General features: G+C 47.3%; 1 protein-coding gene across 4 annotated transcripts in view; it reads left to right on the top strand.

The window, feature by feature from the left end:
* The first annotated feature begins 4374 nt into the window (after positions 1 to 4374).
* The window catches only part of TFAP2C (transcription factor AP-2 gamma), a 32276-nt gene continuing 16819 nt past the window's right edge, over positions 4375 to 19831 (top strand). For 2 of the 4 annotated variants that reach the window (XM_083447002.1, XM_083446999.1), the window contains exons 1-2: positions 13239 to 13502; positions 19015 to 19494. In XM_083447002.1, the coding sequence (XP_083303128.1) occupies positions 13455 to 13502; positions 19015 to 19494 (528 nt within the window). In that variant the 5' untranslated portion in view covers positions 13239 to 13454. Of the gene's footprint in view, positions 4536 to 13238; positions 13503 to 15248; positions 15323 to 19014; positions 19495 to 19831 lie in introns of those variants that run through there. The other 2 variants (XM_083447000.1, XM_083447001.1) reach the window with 2 other exon arrangements.

Below are 19831 nucleotides of genomic sequence, written 5' to 3'. Positions count from 1 at the left end.
GTACCCTGATGAAAACTGAAGTACTGTAAACAAAATGAAGTATTTACACTGTAATTGAACATAAGCTCTTTTTCTCCCTCCCCCTCCCTTTTTTTTAAAAGACTCATGACAAAGTTGCAGCTTGGATGGAAATTGTTTAGTTCCATCATGGCAAATTTAAAACGTTTGGACTGTGAGGCAGGGAGTGTCTGAATTTAGAAAAAGATCTCTCCCCCCTCCCCTTTTCTTCTTTTATTTTTAGAAAAGGGAAAATGCCTTTGCATTAACTGAGGACATAAACTTTCTAGAACTCAGAGGAGGGGGATGTGAAACTACGGAGCCGGATTCAAGCAAGATTAAGCAAGGATATGAATGGCATTTGGAGAGGGGGAAATTCCTGTATTTTGCCTGGGTCGTACACTTTAATTTCTGCAATCAGGAAATGACAGGAATAACAGATCGGATTCTCCTTTCCTTGGGATAAAACTCTACTCGCTGGAGCAAGCTGAGAGACGGACTGGAGGGTGGGGCATGCATAGGATCGGCCTTTAAAGCCACAATCCTAGCTAGGCATTGATAGGATGGAGTCCGTCTTGAGGAACTCAAATATGCTTACTAGGCTCAGCATTGCAGACGGTTCCCTCCGCCCACCTCCTTCCAGAAATCAAGAACACATTTCAGCATCCATCCCCCCCCCATCCCTCAGACAGGGAAATTACCTACTTCTGTCCTATCACGTTTCAGAAAATTAAACATCTAAACAAAGTAATAATTAATAACCGTGGATTTATATTGCTTTGAGGGCGATGATAAGTAAACGACGTGGCGCGGGGCGATATCGACAGGCGGGAGCATCCATATCCGGTACAAGAAAGATTTAGATCAAACTCGACACAGTTTTCAAGGTGCTAGTCCGTATGTTTATGTAAGGTTTTCTAAGGCTGCGCGTGCTTCGCCTCTTATCTTTTCACATCACCCAGGTAAAGTAGGTCAGCGTTATTCCTCTCACACTGCAAACTGGTAAGGGAAGAGCCAGTTCTCCTTTGCATGTTTTCTGAGAAGGCAAACCTAGAGAGTAGCAGGAAGCAACAACCCCATTAAACAAAACAAGTTTCTAGCTTCTGTATCTAGTTTCTGCCTGGTTATCTATCTGACGTCCTCCAAACTAGATTGCAGATTCAGTTATCTCTTGCCCCATCGCAGAGATGAGAAAGCAAGATTTTTTTCTTTCTTTCTTCCCAAATGCAATTCATTTCAAAGGGCCTTGGCGTTGCTTAATTTTGACTGGATCATGCCTCATAGTTTCACCCCCACCCACTCACACACGCCCCTTCTAAAAAGTTTGGCTCCTCTGTTAATGAAATAATACATTCCTTCTTTCTGTAAGAAAGCTGTTTCTAAACCCACAGAACTCACACAAGTCCAAACGGTTTAAATCTGCTTTGCGACTGCACCAGGCGATTTTCATGCGAGCTGCTGAGTTGGGGCGGGGGCTGAGAGCTAGCGTCCCGATGGCAGAAGGTGCTACTGAACCTGGGCGCTGCTAACCCGGAGTTTAGCCTCTATGCACATGTACCTGGGAATAAGTCCCACTGAGCTCAATGAATGAGCGTTACTTCTGCACAGACCTGCCTAGGGCTCTGCTCTCAGACTCGCCCACCCCAATCCTAGGCATGTTTACTCAGAAATAAATCCCCTTGTGTTCAATGGGGGTTAAATGGGTGCAGGTTCAATGCACCTGCCATATATCCTCCCAGCTAAAGGAAAGGCCCACACTAATAATAATAATAATGATAATGATAATAGTAGTAGTAGTAGTAGTAATAATAATAGTAACAATAACAATAATAAAAACCCTGGGGAATTTGAGTTCATGACTTGGTTTGCAATGCCATTGAAAGGGGGCTTTAGACAGACTGAAAGCTGAAGTAGATGGAACTCTTTTTCCTCTGCACTTGCTAAAAGCACAGGTGCCCCCTCCTCACTTGCTCCCCGACTACTATCTTCAACTCCTTCCTTAAAACCCAGCTTTTCCACGAAACCTTTGACACAGGCTCCTAGTTCCTAAGTTCTAGCTCAGCCTAGGGGCAGGTGAAGCAACCTCTCATCGCTTGCCTCTTTACAGTGGATCAGGGAAGGGGGCTTGTCTGCAGTAGGCAAGGCAACTGCAGTAGCAAGGGCATGAAGTGAGAAAAAGGCTTTCAAGTTTTCTGGTGTTTATGCCAGATTAGCATAGAGCACAGAAATAGCATTGACTTACTGTGCAACCCTAACTGTAGCTGCTCAGAAGTAAGCCTTATTGGGCTCAATGGGGGCTTACTCCCAAGTAAGGCTTAGGACTGCAGCCTTACAGTGTTGCACTGTCAAGGGTCTTCAGGATAATTGAGATGACGTATTTGTGTTGCTAGAACACTGCAAAAAAATTAATGCCAAGTGCTAAATATCAACGTAAGTATATTGCTAGGGAGGGGAGTGTAAATGAGAAGACGAATCTGGCTTTATGCTAAAGCAAGTTATGTCCATATAACCATGCCTGTCTGATCGTATTGATCATATTTCAAGAAGGCTGGGCTTGTTTCTAGCCACAGCCATCCCTGAATGATTATGTGGAGGTAAACACCAAATTTAGCACCCGAAGTTAAGACTCCAGTTCAGGATTTTTAAAGAATAATCCTATGGAAGTAGGCCCCACTGTGCTCAAAGTGAATAGCTGGGACCCTGAATGGGTTTTCATCAAGGCGAGTCCCACTGAAATCTATTGGACTTGGTCATTTATTCAACTGAAAACTCTATTATTATTTATATTTATATAGCCTAGGGTTTCCCAAACTTGGGTCTCCAGAGGTTTTTGGACTACAACTCCCATCACCCATGACCATTGGTCCTGTCAGCAAGGGATGATGGGAGTTGTAGTCCAAAAAACCGCTGGAGACCCAAGTTTGGGAAGCCCTGAATAGATCCACTCATCTGTAAAGATCTGTAAAGATGGCAAAATAAGAGGACACTGCATTGGGCTTGACCTAGAGAAGTGTAAAACTATTTAGCCCCATTGGTATCAGGGGTTAGCAAACATATATATTCTTTCCTAGGTGCAAGACTATTCTCACTATTCCCGAAATCCAATAACTTCATTTTGGGTGGCCATGGGTTGGTTATGATTGCACTGTGCCTGGTCCCACTGAACTGAATGGGGCTTACTTCAGAGTAGGCATATACTGGATAATTCAGGGAAGCTTGAAGCAAGCATGCAGAGAATCCGGTGCACCTCTCTCCCGCTGCAATGGAGAGAACTTTAAAGCGCGTACACTGGGCTGGATCGTGTCCCAAGTTAGCTGGTGTTTTAAGTTCTCTTCAAGTTCTCACTAAGCTTTAATAAACTAACTAATCAACGAGGCTTAGGGTTTGTTCTAAGTCTATAAAGGACAGACCAGCCTCCAGATCTAAAATCAACATCAACAGTCAAGGCTACGTTACGGAGTTTAATGAAAAATACTGGCTAGAATGTGGAAGCGCTGCGTTTTCTCCATTGATGCCCACCTCCTTCCTTTAGCTGCTCTTTGTTTTAAAATAACCTTCTTTAAGGTCATCCAAGACCTCCTAAGTAAGTTGGGTAGCCACGCGGCAAACAATTGCAAGGGGTCCTTGCAAAAGTGCAACGACAGGCAGAAATCCAACAGGTGAAGAAGCCCCGAGCTAGGGCAAGTTTTACCTTCAGAGCTTCTGTCGGCTATGCTGCCTGCAACACCCAGCGGGTTAAAGTGAAGGAGAAGAAGGGGAGAAAGGCGCTTCTAACTGAACATTCTGTTCAAAAATGGTGAAAACGTCGCAGGTCACAAATTGATCTGGGCTGGAGACGCAGCGGGAGGCAGAAATTTAGCAGGTGGGCTTACCCCACCACTTTGCCGCATGTCCGAGCCCTACCTCCAGAACTTCTGCCTGTTAGACATCAGCCCGGATTACGTAGGAGCCAACTCCTAGGGGCCGAGGTCCCAATAAAATATTTGACCCCCCCCCCAAAGTTGAGGCGAATTCCCATTCAAATAGTGTGCGGGCCAAGTTATGTAGGGTGGGGCTTACCTGCCCCCCATATTTTATTCAAGTTGGCACCCCTGGCTAAGCTTGATAACTCCGCGGATGCCTTATTATTTTCTTCTTGCCTCCCCCCACCTGCGTTTTTAAATTCGAAGAGGGGAGACAGGGCAGCCCAGGTAGATATCCATCAACTCGCCACGAGGCTGCCAGATGATTACCCAGGAGTTGAAACCAGAAGGAATCAGAGCTAGCAGGAAAAACGAGGAATGCTCCTGCTTAAAGGGGGGGGGGGGGGCGAGAGAGGGATTGAGAGAGCAAGAAAGAGAGAGAGAGTAGACTAGCAGGTATCTGCGCAGGCGCCTAGTTCAGCCTCGCCGTGCGCCCAGGTGAAGCGCTTTGGCTGGGACTCCAGTTGAAGAGGCAGCTGCGTGGGGTTTCAGTCCCCCCGCCCCCTCCTGCCGCCGGTTCCTGCTCAAAGCCCCACCGGGTGGCTCATGTCTCTGCTAGGGAGGATCGACTGGCAAGTAAGTCGCCTTCTTTCCTTTTTTTCCTCCCCCCAGGATCTTTGCAAGTTATGGAGGCGGTGCGGGGTTTGGCTGGTGGCTCAGAATGTAGGAGTCGGTCGGGGATGATCAAGGGTTTTGCTCGGTTCCTGGAGCTCTGAGCCTTCCACAGGCTAGAAGTTCCTCGGAGGCTCCACAGAACAGCTCGGGTTGTGTAGGGGAAAGAGAAGGGGTTTGAGGAATTTCTTTCCCAAGGCGGAGAACCTCGTGGCTTTCCGAGGAACTTCTCGCGCACGTGGGAAAAAGTTTGGTGCATTTCGCTTTGAACAGCTTGGTGTTTAATGCGCCCACATATATATTCTTAGCATCGCACCGCATTGAGAAAAAGCAGGGAGAGGACTAACTTTCATGGAAGGCTGCAATCCTTGCACACCATTACCCGGGAGCAAGTCCTATGGTACTCAGGCATCGCCGGATCCGGTGCGCGCGCGATTCGGAGTGTTGTTCTAACTGACTCGGAGTAAACGCGCATAAAAAAGCCGTCGCTTGAGTTCATCGGGACTTACTCCCAAGTAAGCCTGTCCAGGGTTGCAGCCTTAAGCCTCTTTGCATTCCTGCCTGCAAGCCCCCTTCTTTAAGGGCAGGGGGCGCCACGTTCTCTGCTGTGCCCCCAACTCGCTCAGCCACGCTGCAGAATGACAGCTCAGATCGGCCCGAAGCCAAAAGTCTCCGGTTCCAGAGAATTGTGGATGGGCCGGAGCGGCTGAGCTATCTTAAGGGAGTAACACGTTGATTGTGACACAAGCTTTACTGGTCCATAATACATTTGCTAGTTATTAAAGGTGCCACAAGACTTTTTCTTCTGGTTTTGCTGCAAGGCCGCAGCTCTAACCTCAGTTACTTGGGAGTAAGCCCCGTTGAATTCAATAGGGCTTACTTCGGAGTAGACACGGCTAGGATTGCGCTGTAACAGGGCCATCCCGCTAGAGTTGGGGAGGAATGCGTGTACACATACTTTATCTTGGACAAGCGCAACTTCTGAAAAGACTTGTAGACCACTTCATTTGACTGGTCCAGGAAAGCTTATGCTATAAAGTGGCTAGTCTTTAAGGTGACCCCAAGGCTCTTCTTAAGAAACCACCGAAGTTAAAAACCATGCGCGCCTCGGAAAGCCTCTGCAGAGACAGCAAAAGGAAGGTTTGTCTGGAATTAGCAATGTTTTTCTGGAATTCGATTTATCATTCGATTTCCAGTGTCTGAACCCATTCGATCTTTTCCTAGAAGGAAATCCGTTCCTTCAGTCTAGCTGTTTCGAGGCTTGTTCTACGAAATGATTTCAGTGCTTCCTGCAATCGATAGAGAATTAACATTCAGAGCGAGTAGGGAGGGGGTGCGCCACTTTCCCTCCTCCCCAGCTCTCGGCCCTGCTCCTGCGTTTCTCGCGCCAGCCTGAAGCCTCGAATTTCAGGGTCTAAAATTTGTCCTGAGGCAGGTGGGGAGAAGCGACTCCTGTTGCAATACTGGGCACTAGAGCAATTCCTCTGGTGTAACTTAAGAGTGCAAGTCTAACCATGCCTACTCGGAAGTAAGGCCCACTGATGTCGATGGGGCTTACTCCCAGGTAGGTGGGGGTTAGGGTTGCAGCCTTAATTCTGAATGAATACGGGGCGAGCAGGCTGTATGTATTAGGAGCTCTGCGCATCAGGAGCCGGGCTCGTTCAGAAACCCTAAAGATGGGCATTTAGTGATAACTGGAGCAAGGAGACTAGGTAAGCTTTTGAACCAAACAAATATCTTCGTCAGGGAGGTAACCATTAAGAGATTCCTTTGCCCGCAGTATTTTTTGGTTGGGAATCCCCACTTCTTTCTATAGGGCAGGAAAATAGCAATGGCGTTTGGAACGCCTCTTTTAAGCACATGGTCAGTCACCTGTTGCAACTGAGGAGCATCTCCCTTGAATTAGGAACCTCCCAGTTACTATTGACATTAATTCACACACACACCCAAAATATCGGTTTCACCCTCAAATCCATCGTGGGTTTTCAAAAAGCGACTGTCCTCCTTCCGCCCAAGAATTCCCCTCTAATTTATCAACACGTCCATGTTGAATCTTTTAGTTCAATGGGCATAAAATTTCCAAGCATATCACTTAGAAAGGGGAGAACATTAACCCATTCCTTCCTGTACTTGAGAATTATTCCACAGGAGCGTCTCTATCTGGCCACCTCATTCTGCGACTGTATGCAATTAAGCCTACAACCCCAGGCTTGCTTACCATTGCAGCCAGATCCATTGACCTCAATGGGGATTACTTATGAGTAGGCATGTATAGAGGTGTGCATTGCACATGGGCCTACATCTGCATGTCAAAAGCACAATCCCTTAGTGTAAAAATATACATCTTCATATTAATTATACTTCAGCATAATTACAGCAACATTTTTAAAAAAAAATCACTGTGACAGATGCTTTTAAATAATGCTAGAATTTTTGCACTGTCAGAGACTTTTAACTGGTGTAAATATGTTCCATGGGACTTCAGTGTGCTTAAAATTGCAGGCTTTATCTTGAATACATATCCAACATCCACTTTGATACCAAGAATCTCTCTGCCCCCCCATTATTTGCATAGTGCTTTAGTTTCTTTGTGTATCATAATTAATGGGATTAGCTGCGACGGAGCTATAAATATATTGAGGATGCCCCAGTCCCATAGCACGCAGATGATGTCTCGATTCAGGCAACTCCTATATGTATTTACCATCTCTTTAGAGCTGAAACGTTAACGTTTAACTCTTGAATTTGGGAATGAACGGGAGAAAGAACGCCAGCATTAATTCAATCACTCGTCGCTGATACATTTAGAACAAGCTGGATAATTTAATTTGGGGTGATGGTGGGGTTGTGCTGGAAAAGAGCCAAGCGAGCAGTGAAAGGAAAGAGGTACTTTGGGTGGGGTCGAGATCTTCAAACCTACCGGAGAAGGTATAGAAAAGGCAGCCGGTGGTCCAAAGTTTTAAAAACAGTATGAGCTGTTGTGTAAACATAAAACTGGTTCTCAATTCTTTTCCGCGGATATTATGTCTCTCTCCCTTCCCCCCCCCCTCCAGTGTGTAGGCAGGGTCTGCAAATTCAGGTGGTTGAGTTTTGGGGGACATGTTTTAAATTCTGACCAGAAGATCCCATTTCCTTAGGTTCTCATCTTGAAAAGTTTACTTGATTTATTTTTAAAAATGAACTTGCTTTTGCCTGTACCACACCCATATGAAGGTTCTATTGAAAGAAGTGCGGATTATTTCTGAATGGATGTACTTAAGAGCTGACGTTGGGCAGCCCTAAGATTACTTAGCTGGTAAGAAGACCCACTGAATTCAGTGGGGCTTTCTTCCAAGTAGAGAAGCGTAGGCTTGCACTCCTAAAATGGAATTACATCCACACTGATTTGGGAGAAATTGGGCACAGTGGGGTTTACTTTTGAATGTAGGACTGAGATGACTTACAATTTGATTTACAATTGATAATGATAGTTGAATTTCCTGAAACCACTTTATAACTTCACAGGTAGCTCTAGAGGGATTTGTTTTAACGCATTTCTGCTTCACCTTTATGTCAATTTAAAAACAGCATATCGGACTCTGAGCCTAACTGCATTTACAAGGAAGCAAGCCCCATTGATTTTAATTTGAAACGAATTAGCTACTGAATGGTATCTTTGCTTTTTCTACAAATGCATTCTGTCTCTTCTGGCACAACCAGACAATAGTCACCGTTCATTCACACGCAAGCCCACAAAAGTTTGCACCATAATATAATTTACTTTCAGTTGGTATCTTACTGCTTAGTAAGCATACAGAGATTCCCAGTCTTTGGCGATTTCATTTGAAACGAGTGGGACTCAATTCAAGTTGGGAGTTTTCAAAAGGTGGGGAATTCTCCTTCAACCTTTCAAAGGAAACCAGCAGCACAATCCTAACCACCACTATTCAGAAGTAAGTCCTATTGATTTCAGTGGGACTTGAGCGGCAGGGTAAGTGGGGTTAGGATTGCAGCCTGGCTGCAGTCCTATGAACACTTGTCTGGGGATAAACCTCACTGAGTTCAGTGGGGTCAGAGCATAGGATAGCACTGCAAGAATGCCTCCTGCGCATGCTTACTCTGAAGTAAATGCCACTGTGTGCACTGGGACTTACTCCCTAGTAAACGTGCTTGGGAGCTGCAACATAATTCTGGTTTTTGTTTTTAAATAGGGTTGAACTATAACCCCGCTCAGTTTTGAAACGTCAGCAAGGATTGATACTCGATCAAAGGTGCCCTGAACTTTGGATCACCCCTTAAAAAGAAGAGCCAACTGGCACCCCTAATTTGGTTCTACTTAAATTGCAACCTTTAGGAGCCCCCCATTCTCACATTTAGACTGTTTTGCAGGAGATCAAAATAAATGTATCTTAAGGGGATGGTGTGTCACTTCTGAGGGGGTTTTAAGACTACCTGTGGCTTGCTTGCTGAGATGCCTAGCCTTAATGACGCCAACTGCCTGAGAGACGTAGGAGCTGAGTGAGCTTCACCTTTTTACGGTTAAACGAGGATTATTTTGCCCTTGCTGGGCCCCTGTCACTGCTAGGATTCAGCACCTGCGTGCCAGATTGACAGATAACAGGGCTGGGGAGAATCATGCTGCGATTAGCTCTTCTCTTCCCCCACCCCACCCCGACCTCCTTTTCCTTACCTGGTCAGTGACATCGCTCTGGGAATCTTCACCTGGTCAGTTTCAAAGCTGGAAGGGCAGGGGGAGCTATGAGCCAGATCGCAGGCTCACTTGGAACAGCGTGCCTTTCGACTGGACCACTTCCGCGTACCATTTGAGGGATCCCAAGAGAAGAAAAAGGCACAGCTGAACAATATAAATCGATCAGTTTTATTCTAAAGTTTTCAATAAAAGGTCTAAGGAGTGTTATTTAGTGTGGCACCTTAAGCACTCCCCCCCCCCCGGTCAGAGAAATCCAGGACGATTCCAGTACATGGCTCTTAAATACCTGGAAAGAGCTCTTTAAATTCCCCCTCTCCACGTTAAGTCCAAAAAAGCTGAAGGGGTTTGTGTGTGTGGAATGAATGAGGATAACTGCTTAGGTCAGAATGCTGCAATCCTATGCATGTCTGCCAGGTCTGCTCAGAATTAAATCTTACTGAATTCAGTCGCTTTACCCGCAGGTAACTGGGGCGAGTGGGTTAGCAGCCTCCCTTTCCAGTCAATAAGGCTGAGTTGTAGAAACAGGAGTGCGACTGAACAGAGAAGAAAACTGATCGCCTTTTAAAAACAACACCATCCCTTGTTTAAAAAAAGTGTGTTTCATCCTCCAGACGCCATGTTAAACACTTTAAATACTTTTTATTATTATTATTTAATCCGAAAGGATGTGCGATCGTTATGCACACTTCCTTGTGAGCAAGCCCCGTTGGACTAAAGTGGGGCCCATTTCTGAGCAAACATGCGTTGTAAATCGCTTAGATGCCCCATTAACTTCGTGGACCACGCCATAAAAAGCTTATAAAATCCCGGAGAGGGAAATCCAAATCGGAGCTCAATGCTTGAGTTTCCGGTGTATGGAACTTGATTGAAATAGAGTTAAGTGTAAATGTAGCTGGATCGTAGCTATTTTAGCTGGTACCTAAGTGAGTTCCCTGATTTCTGTAGCAGCATTTGACTTCCAAGGAAGCACGTTATGGTTAGAATTGCATGTGGGGCATAGTCCTGTCCAGCTGACAACCTGTTCATACCTTGTTTGGAAGGAAAGTGAACGAATGGAGAAAGGAAGCTAACACGTGGCCCCTGAAGACATTTTATGGAAACCTCCGTTGAGATAAAGGAGGTTTTCCTTCAGCACAATGGAGACAGGGATCAGCCTATTATTTGAGAGAAAGCCCATGAATATTAACTTCATATTCTGTAAAACACCGGGAACGCCAGTTAGTGCAGAAAAGGTGGCGTACGATTTTATTTGTAGTTTAGAAAGTAACGAAGCAGTTAAAAACAGCCGTCTAGTGGCGCCTTTAAAAAGTTGCATACGTATTGTGGCATAAGCTTTCGTGGATTTAGATTTGTGTTTCCAGTATCTTTGCAGTGTAGTTTGCCTTTCGCTATATCGCTCGGCTGCCATCCTAACTACGTTTACCTGAGAGAAATCCCCATTTACACCTGAGCAGACATGGCTAGGACTGCGCTGCAGACCCGCGCGCTTCCAGACTATAGTGAGGAATACAAATTCAGAACAATAAATAACACCTTTGATGGAAAGCTTATTTGTCTCTAAAAAGGCGCGCTCAACCCTTTTGCTTTAGCAAATCCCTTAAAAAGAAAGATGTGCATGCAGAACGAGAGAGGTGTTTTAGGGTTTGTTAAGGGAAGCTAAGATCCAAGAGGATTGTATACACAGCCATAATAAATGTGTTCGGCTACAGATGCCACAAGACCCTGTTTTTATACTCTACTGCAGAGAGCGCAGGTAACTTTCGAAGTTCTACTTAGGGAGTCTATTCCATTCATGTCATCGGTCTTAAGAGTGTGATTGGATTTTTATCTGAGCAGATTGTAGGCACAATGGTGAGTCTGGCATTATCGGAAGTTACTGCGAGCCATTTATGCAATTTTTTGTTTTAAAAAACTGTTAATCTTGTCAATATCTTTCCCTTTTTGTAACTGTCCCCATCTCAGGAATTCCGTGGTGCGTTAGGGGAAGGACGTTAAGCACAAAGGATGCTTTTGTTCGTTCGTAAGCTTAAATTGTTAATATTTATTATTATGCTAAGTCGAGGTTTCCCCATCAAATCAACCCACGCTGCAAACACAGGAGGCTGCCGTTAAGGCCACTTGCCGGAGATTAGTTCTACCGTAGGGCGAGCTTTCAGCATCCGCCCAGGCTTGCACAAAAATCAGTTGGGGGAAGAAAACCCCGCGCTTCGAGTCAACGAAAAACAAAAGGGAGTGTGGTGGCACCTTGAAGGACTAGCAGATCTGTTGTGGAAGTGGGCTCTAGCCATTGGAAGCGTGCGCGGTTCGCCACAATGCACTGTTCTACGTTTGCTACAGCAGGGCTGCCGAATAGAATTTTTGCAAACCGGTTTACCACCATTGCTGCTAGAATTCGGTTTCTTTACAAACAAAGGCCTTCCCCGGGATTTTGTGCGCCTTACACTTGTGTAAACGTGCATAAGATTTGCTGTCTTCTGAGCCAGAAACGCTGTCCTTTTCTTTCCTAGTCAATGAGTTTAGGATCAAGGCAATAGTCCCGTTTGATGTCCGCGGGCTGATAATCCAGACCGTGGGCATATTTGTAAGAAAGACCCAGGAATCGTGAACGGTTGCTCCTGTCTCAATTGGGCCCGGTCCCAAATAATGATAGTCGTTTCTTGCCCAGGGAGGAAAAAAAATCTCATGTCATAATAAATCTGTCTTTAACGTACCGCAAAAATCCCTTGTTGTGTTTGTGGCAACAGCCTAAGGCTGCAAGCCTTTTGAGTATTTATCTAGGCGCGAGCCCCGTTGAACAGAGTGTCACTTACTTCCGAGTAGGCACTCATGGGATTATATTGTAACAAGCGCGCACGATCCTAGGGGCCCAGCAAAATTGGTTACGGCGACTTAGCTTTGCATAGGACCAGGCTGCAATACGGCTCTTAACTTCGGCGGTAAAATGTGAGCCACTGGCAAACTATAAAAAGTAAAGGCAGCCGTCTCTGGGTGGCGGTGGTGGTTGAAATTCAAAAGGGGGTAATGCCTTTAATCAGACCAACCAAAATATCGTCAAGTGGCGACCGAAGCTTTCCTGGTTCCCCAGGGACAGCTTATCAGACGTAAGATGTTCTTGAGCAAAACACCGGCAGCTAAAATTGTGGTGAGAAGCTGGCCTGGTGGAAGGGTATTGCCCTAGTTTATAGGTTTCGAGATTAAAACACGACGCACATCAAAACTAGGCTTAAAAGTAGCGCGCTGTGCGCAAGGCCTTTAAAAAAAAGGAGCGGATGGCTTCGCAGGAGCAGGCGAACGACCCACATCAATTCCCTTTGTGGTTTCTCATCTAGCCGTGTATTCTGGGAACTATTAACACCTATGTTAGCTTCTCTTCTGTGACCCGGAGCAAACTCCCCCTTCTCCCTTGGGGGGGGGGGGGAGGCAGGCAGGCGGGGGCTGTTGCTGGCTCGGTTTTCTTGTTCTCCGCTTGCTTGCTCCCTCTCTCCTTTTAATGCTTCCCAGCTTCCAACTCTTTCCACCCGGTGGTTGGCTTGCTGTGCTGCCAGCATCCTCTTCTGGCCAACGAAGGGTTAACTTTTTTCTTGGCCTTTTTATTTTTTAAAATAAAACAATATTTTGGAGACCCTTCCGCGTCTCGGCTCCAGTTCCAAACGTGCATGGCAGCTTGCAGCGCTCCCCGTCGTTTGCGTGCGCGCGCGCCCTGAGTAGACATTTGGCCCTTTCCCCGCCCCGTTGCTAGCCATGCGTGTGCGCCTTTGGGCAGCCTGGCGCTTTCCCAGGCGCGCGTGTGTGCGCCTTGGAGACGCTCCAAAGCCGAGAGCGCAAGGGGGGCGCGGCTTGCCGAGAAGCGGCTTGCGGCTCCTTCGCTATTGGCTAGCTTGGCGCCGCCTGTCAGGGGAAGCCCCCCGCGTCCCGGGCCGTCCCTGGGGAGGAGCTATGCTAATGAGATTGCCATTAAGGGGAGCCGGTGAAAAGAGGCTCAGTCACTTACTTCGCGGGAAGTGAAGTTCTCTCCCCTAGTCTGCCTGTATGCCTGCCCATTAAAACAGCCCTTTGAAGGTGGCGGGGAAGAGCTGCTCTTCCCCCCCGCAGTTGCTGGATTAACGACTTTTGGGCTGGGACGCCCTTTTGTTTTATTTTTATTTTTTGCCCTCTCTGGTTTATATTTTAATTTTTGGGGGATACTGGACGCCATGTTGTGGAAACTAGCAGACAATGTCAAGTACGAAGAGGACTGTGAGGTGAGAGCTTACGGCTGTGCACGGGGCTAGTCCTCAGTGGTTTGGCTGGGGCTTTCTTTTCTTGGACGGGAAACAAAAGGGGCAGGCGGTAGGCGCATCCGCCGGTGGAATGGGGGTGCTTGGATTGGAGCCTTTAAAGATGTGAGGATGGAAACAAGGGATTTAGAGAGAGTTTATTTCGAACAAAAAGAGGCCGCTTAGGCACTCTGGCCAGGCAGCAAATAATTGAAAATCGGTGGGGCTTGATTTCCTCATAAAGGAAAATAAGGCGCTAGTCGTATTGAGGCACAAGTTGTAGAATTAATTGATCGAACTACAGTTTAATTCCTTGGATGCCTTTATTGCATTCTGACTTTAAATTCAGAGAAAACCCTCTTGTGTGGGGCAGGGGGTGCAACAAGACATTATAGAATGGGGCGCTCTAAAACTTAAAATTAAGTGCTTGGATCAAGTTAAGATGAGCTGCTAGTTTGCATGGAGTGAGTCAGATTTGCTGCGGGAGCCGACCGAGGTGTTTCTCCCCTAATGAGATAATGAACCCCAAGCATTTTTACGTGGAAGTAATTTGCGCAATAGGATGACAGTTTTTGGCTGCTTTCTGCTCTCTGGACCGTTTCGAACTCGCAAGTTAATGGTCCCGGACCTTGAATTGTGTGTTAAAATAGCAAGAACCTCCGAACAATCCTCTTTCTCTCTTTGGTATATGCATATAATAAAAAAGATGTTGCAACCAAGGTCATCAATGCTGGCGAAGAGCGGAGAAGCTGCCGGGGGGTGGGGGAGAGATGTGATTGGCACCTCCCCTCTCCGCTTTGGAGGATGTGGCTACTGTCCTAGTCGTAGACTTTCTCGGTAGTAACTAAGCAGCACCACTGAATTCAGTAGGATTATGCCTAGGATCTTCCTAAAAATCACCCTTTTATTTTTTGTTTGTGTGTGTTTTTAAAAAACCCCAATTCCCGCTTACTCTAGAGTAGTCCTACTGAAGCTAGCGGGATTTTCCCCGAGAGAAACGGTTCCTTCAAGTACAGTAGTTGGAGAACTCAAGTGAGTCCCTGAGGGACATTTTTCTTGTGCGTTGCACCCCCAGCAATAAAAACGCGCAGCATGGTGGAGGTCCAGAGCGTGGAAAGCCGCGTTTGCGCAGCGTCAGGAATTCGTTCCAAGAGCGCGGAAAGTGGAGACAGTATCCTAAGCGGCTGCGGTTCGGTGCGCCCTTAAAGCCTGGCAGTCGCAATGCGCTCAGGCTGAAATGGCATTTTAGATAATTCTAAAACTGAGTGGTGGGCGACCCCCCCTTCCAAAACCTTCATTTTCCGACGGTAGTGGTCCTATCCTGGAAGTGAGTCCCCTGGAAGTCGTGGGGCTTTCTTCTGAGTAGACACCTCTGTGTGTACCCCTGTTTGAGCAGAAATAAGTTCCTGGTCTCCCCAAAACTTCAGGACCGGGTAGATCTGCCCTCCCAGAAAACACTGAGCAGTGATTTCCCCCTTTTGTGCTCCGACGGCGCGGCGTTCAGGAAGGAGCGGAAACGCTTAATCCCCTCGGAGCTGCTCCTGCTCGCCGTTTTTTTTTTTCCTCCCCGAGGTGAAAATCAGTGCAAACTTCCGCACGCTTTTTCGGCCGAGGTGCGTGCGTGCGCGCCCCGTCGGAAGTCCGCCCACGGCGGGGGGAGGGGGGCTGAAGGAGGGAAGAGCGAGCGAGCCAGCGCCGGAGATCTTCCCTCGGCAAGGCAAGCGCTCCAGCCTGTCGGACGGGTTCTGCCCAGCGCGGAAGGGAGGCCGCTCGCTCCTTCTTTTGCCATGCGGGGAGGCAGCGAGGTAGGCAGGAGGAGAGAGACAGAGGCCCCGGGAGGGGATGGCAGGAAGTCGGCGGTCTTGGCATCGAAGTGGCGCCCGTGCCCTCTGGGAAGGCTGCTTGGCCCGGTTCCTTTTCCTCCGGGGGCGGCGCAGAGAGAAAAAGAGATGGATGCCCACGCAGCCGAGTTATACTTCGAGGACGGCTGCCCGGAGGGTTTGGTGGGAACTCTGGCAGGGCTCCTTCCCCTTTAAATCTGTGCGCGGCGGGCAGAAGTTCAACTGGAGACGCTTTGCACATTGCTCTTGTCCACCCTGCAAAAAGAACCCTCAAAAATGTGAAGGGGGGAGGACAACGGGCTGGTGCCTAAAGTCACTTTTCGCGTGGTTAAATTAGCCAAGGGCCTTGCCCCAACTGCAAGGGGGGGCGCGTAAGGGGGTTGGACTAGATGACCCTTGCGGGTCCTTCCAATTCTACAATTCTATGGCTGGAAACTGGTGTGTTCTTATCCTCTCAAAGCCTTGTGAGAAGCTCGGGTTGCAGTTAATACGGATTAATTAATCCAGAATAAGGAGAGCGCTTTTTCTTGTTTAAAAACCCCTTCGGGATTGCCCCCTCTTGCATTCCACGTAGGGCTGCGATAGATTAGGAGAGACTAATCTCCTTCTCCCACCCGCTTTTCGTATAAACCCATTTAGGATCGGAGCGCGAACTGTATTGCACTGGGAATTCAGGCCTTCGCTCCCAGCGATGATGCAGAAGGTTACAGGGAAAAGTGCGATCCACAAAGCGCTCATGTAGGTGGAATTTGTTTGGGTGTTGTAAGGGACTCCCAGTAGCCTGCTCCTCTTTAACACGTTTGCTGGGAAAACGTCTGCCCCACAGCAATCGACGAGGCTGCTTGGCTTTTCCCAGTAAAGTGTGCACAGAACCTTTGCAGCAAGAGCCCAAACAGCTTTACTCGGGAGTAAGTCCCGTGTGCAGCGAGGCCTGCTGATCGGTGCACAGTGGGAGGGTGGATTTGGAATCAAGGAGGCCACGGTTTTGAGATTAAGCTTGGGGGAGTTTAAAGTCCACGTTAGGACTTTTTATCCCCAGGCCAGATATTGCTAAGTCCGCATCCCAATCCGAAATGGGCTTTTCTCGGGGAGGCGGAGAATCATCCCGTGGGCTTCCACAGTTGCGGGAGGGAGATCCCAGGGATTTGAACTGGTCCCCTGATCTCCCCGCGGAGCTGCGCCTCTTTTAAAATGCACTTTTCGCTTCGGAGCGAGTCCCAGATAGGGAAAACGGGCAGTGCGAGCCTCTGGCATGCTTACTTGGAAGTAAACCCCTCTCGCTCTACTCTGTGTGCAGTGGTAAAGAGTGCAAAGGAGCGCAGCCGGAGTTGCAATCCTATACACACTGAACCTGGGGCTCAGTCCAGTGGATTTAAGCGGGACTGACTTCTGAGTGGACATGGCCAGGATTTGCCCTACTATTGGTACAGTATAAGAAAATGGCAGGGTCGCCTGGATAGATATCTGGAAGATGAGGTGTGCAATTTTCTCTTCCTCTTCAAATGAGGTCCGCTTTCGCTTCCTTCCTGAAGGCTTCGGTGAAATCCAGCATCTAAAAGTCATCCCAAGTGCGCTTTGGCTTAACAATATCTATCAAATCCTGAGCGCGCGTTCTAGGTAGCAAGTCCTTGCCAAGCGTTGCTTTTCGCGTCTGTTATGGGTGCCTGCTATAGGTGAGAGAGGAAAAAGCAAAGATAACTCTGAGCGGGTACAGATTATTTCTCGGCAGTCTGACCTATTCATTTCCCTGGGATCAGGTTTTGTTGAACGCCCATGTGCATAGGGACATCAAAATAATAAAAACAAAACAAAACAAATATAAAATAAACGATGGCACCGTCAGGTTATCCTTCAATCTCCCCCCCCCCCCCAGTCATTCTATTTCTGATGCCTTTGAAGGTGGCAGCGTCTCCCTCCTTCCTCTGGTCCATTGGTCACACCGCTGCGTCTCTGGCTCCTTCCAGAAGCCGCTGCCGCCCCCGCTTCCCTTCCCGCAGGGTCCCGGTCGGGATCTCCATTCTCTTCTGATTAACCCGCCCCTGTTAGTTTAACGAGCGTGGAGGGAGAAGCGGCTTTTAAAAACCCCAGGCTTATCAGTGTGGTTTAGACATGCTTTAAATTGCTTGGTGTTTTTGTTGAAAAGTTTTAATTTCATTCATTTATTGATTAATGCTGCGTTGAGGTCGAGAATTTTTTTTTAAGCTAAATGATTCAGGGGTTTCAAGATTACATGTTTGCTTTTTAAAGAAATCAGTACTGGAAAGGTAGCTGTTTTGTTTTCGGCAGATTTTAATACTCTGTTCTCTCCCTCCTTAACAGGCGCCCTGGGCAGTGAGTTATATTAACTTTTCAATGGCCACGGGAGGGGGGTATTTTTTAAATTAACTCTGTGATGGGCATAGGAGTGTTGTAAGACATTTCCCAAGACGGTGGATTTGTACTTTAAGACAACGTGAAGGCAAGCATTTGTTTATTTTTAAGGAGGGGAACACTAATACAGTCAACATAAAACTTGTAAATCACCAAATTTCAATTCTGGGCTTTTTAGGTAGTAAGGAGAGTACATCTTTCTTTATAACAAATGGGGGAAATTTCCTTCTTTCCACAGTATTGAACAAAATGATTACCCCCCCACCCAATCTAAGCAAATTAAATAAAAAGCAAACTCAAAATTTACAGTAATAAACAAATTTTCTCTGGAAGTAAGATCCATTGACATAAATGGGTTTTTCGTTCAAGGACATGCACTTTGATCTAAGTATATGCAAAAAGCCTCCCAGCTCTATGGCAGGAAGCCCAAAGTGCAGTCCTATGTACACTTTGGGAGTCCATGTGCTCTGTGGCACTTACTTCTGAGTAAACAAGTTGGAGCATACGTCAAGGATTTCAGGGTGACTTGGCTTTACTCTTCAACCTCCCCTTCTTTCCCCTATCTCTCTATTGATTTGAAACTGAACTTAAATTAAATTAGTGTGTTGACTTTAAAAGTATTTGTATTTATGAATGAGGCAGGAGATTCCTAAAAACCAAACTGGTCCCAAACGCATTTGCTGAAAATAAGATCATTTGAACTTTTGGTGGGTGAGTGAGGCTGCAGTCCTCAGATAAAATTTAATTGGTCCATTGGGTGCTAGTATATATCCCCCCCCCACCTCATTCAGGGTTAGGCTGCAGTCTTTTTTTTTAAAAAAAAAAGGGGGGGGGAGAGGATATTTTAGACTCATCCAGAGAGTTTCATTGTAACTTTGTTACTTCAAATGGGTCATTTGGAGGACTATGACTAAAAATCTTTGTGTGCCAAGTAAATAATAATAAATTGAAGCCTGCAAGGCTTTTGAAGCACAACCCTATGCATGTCTACTCAGAAGTAAGATCCATTGATGCCAGGTAAGTGTAACATTGCAGCCTAACTTGCAATGCTACCTTGCTCTGAATGACAGAATGTAACACTAAGACTTGTCGATTTACAGTGGACCTTGCTTCCTGAATGTGCTGTTGGCTCCTTAAGTGGGGCTACCAGTGACCTCTCCCTCTCCAAATATCCTCCTTTCAGGCTGGTACCTCTTTTATAGAAATCAACTTCCTCCTCTTTGCTCCCCCCACCCAGTCCAGACCCTATGATGCCTTGGACTGACACATCATCTTTCTTTCTACAGGACCGTCACGACAGCAGCAGCAATGGGAACCCCAGACTGCCCCACCTCTCAGCCGTCAGCCAGCACTTGTACAGTCCAGCACCCCCCCTTTCCCACTCGGGGGCCTCCGATTTCCAGCCCCCTTACTTCCCGCCCCCGTACCAGCCTCTGCCTTACTCCCAGTCCAGTGATCCTTACTCTCACCTGGGCGATCCTTTCTCCATCAACCCGCTCCACCAGCCGCCGCCGCCTCCCCCCAGCCAGCAGCAAACCAGTTGGCCCAGCCGCCAGACCAGCCAAGACCACTCCAGTTTGTCCCACCATGCTCGGTCTGGTTTGGTGCCCCATCTCCCGGCTCTGGAAAGCGGCTCTGCTGGGGTGAGAAGGGAAACCTACAGGCGATCTGAGCTGCTCCTGCCCCACGGCCACGGTCTCGATGCTTCCAGCTTGGCAGAGAACCTAGGACTGCATGAAATGGCCCACCAGATGGAAGAGGTGCAGGTAAAGATTGGCGAAAGTGATAAATGGTGTCCCTGCAGTTCTGGATGCCCCGTAGCCTAGAAGAAAAGCTTTGGTTGCCTCGCCAAAGGGAGTCTTCTTTAAAGGAAGGGACTGTAGCTGAGTGGTCGAGCATCCACAGGTTCAGTCCCCAGGACCACCAAATTAGGGTTGGGAGAAACTACCTTCTGAAACCCCAGAGTTGCTACCCATCAGTGTAGACAATACTGAACTAGATGGACCAATGTCCTGACTCTGTGTTGAGGCAGCTTCCTAAGTTCCATGAGGCCCAACAGAAAAGCAAACACCTGGAATGTGAGCCACCAGTAAATCAAACATG

Source organism: Podarcis tiliguerta (assembly GCF_965153285.1).
Source record: "Podarcis tiliguerta genome assembly, chromosome: 6".
In the NCBI taxonomy this organism is placed as follows: Eukaryota; Metazoa; Chordata; class Lepidosauria; order Squamata; family Lacertidae; genus Podarcis; species Podarcis tiliguerta.
The sequence above is the reverse complement of the archived record's forward strand: the minus strand, read 5'-3'. Positions and strand labels throughout refer to the sequence as shown.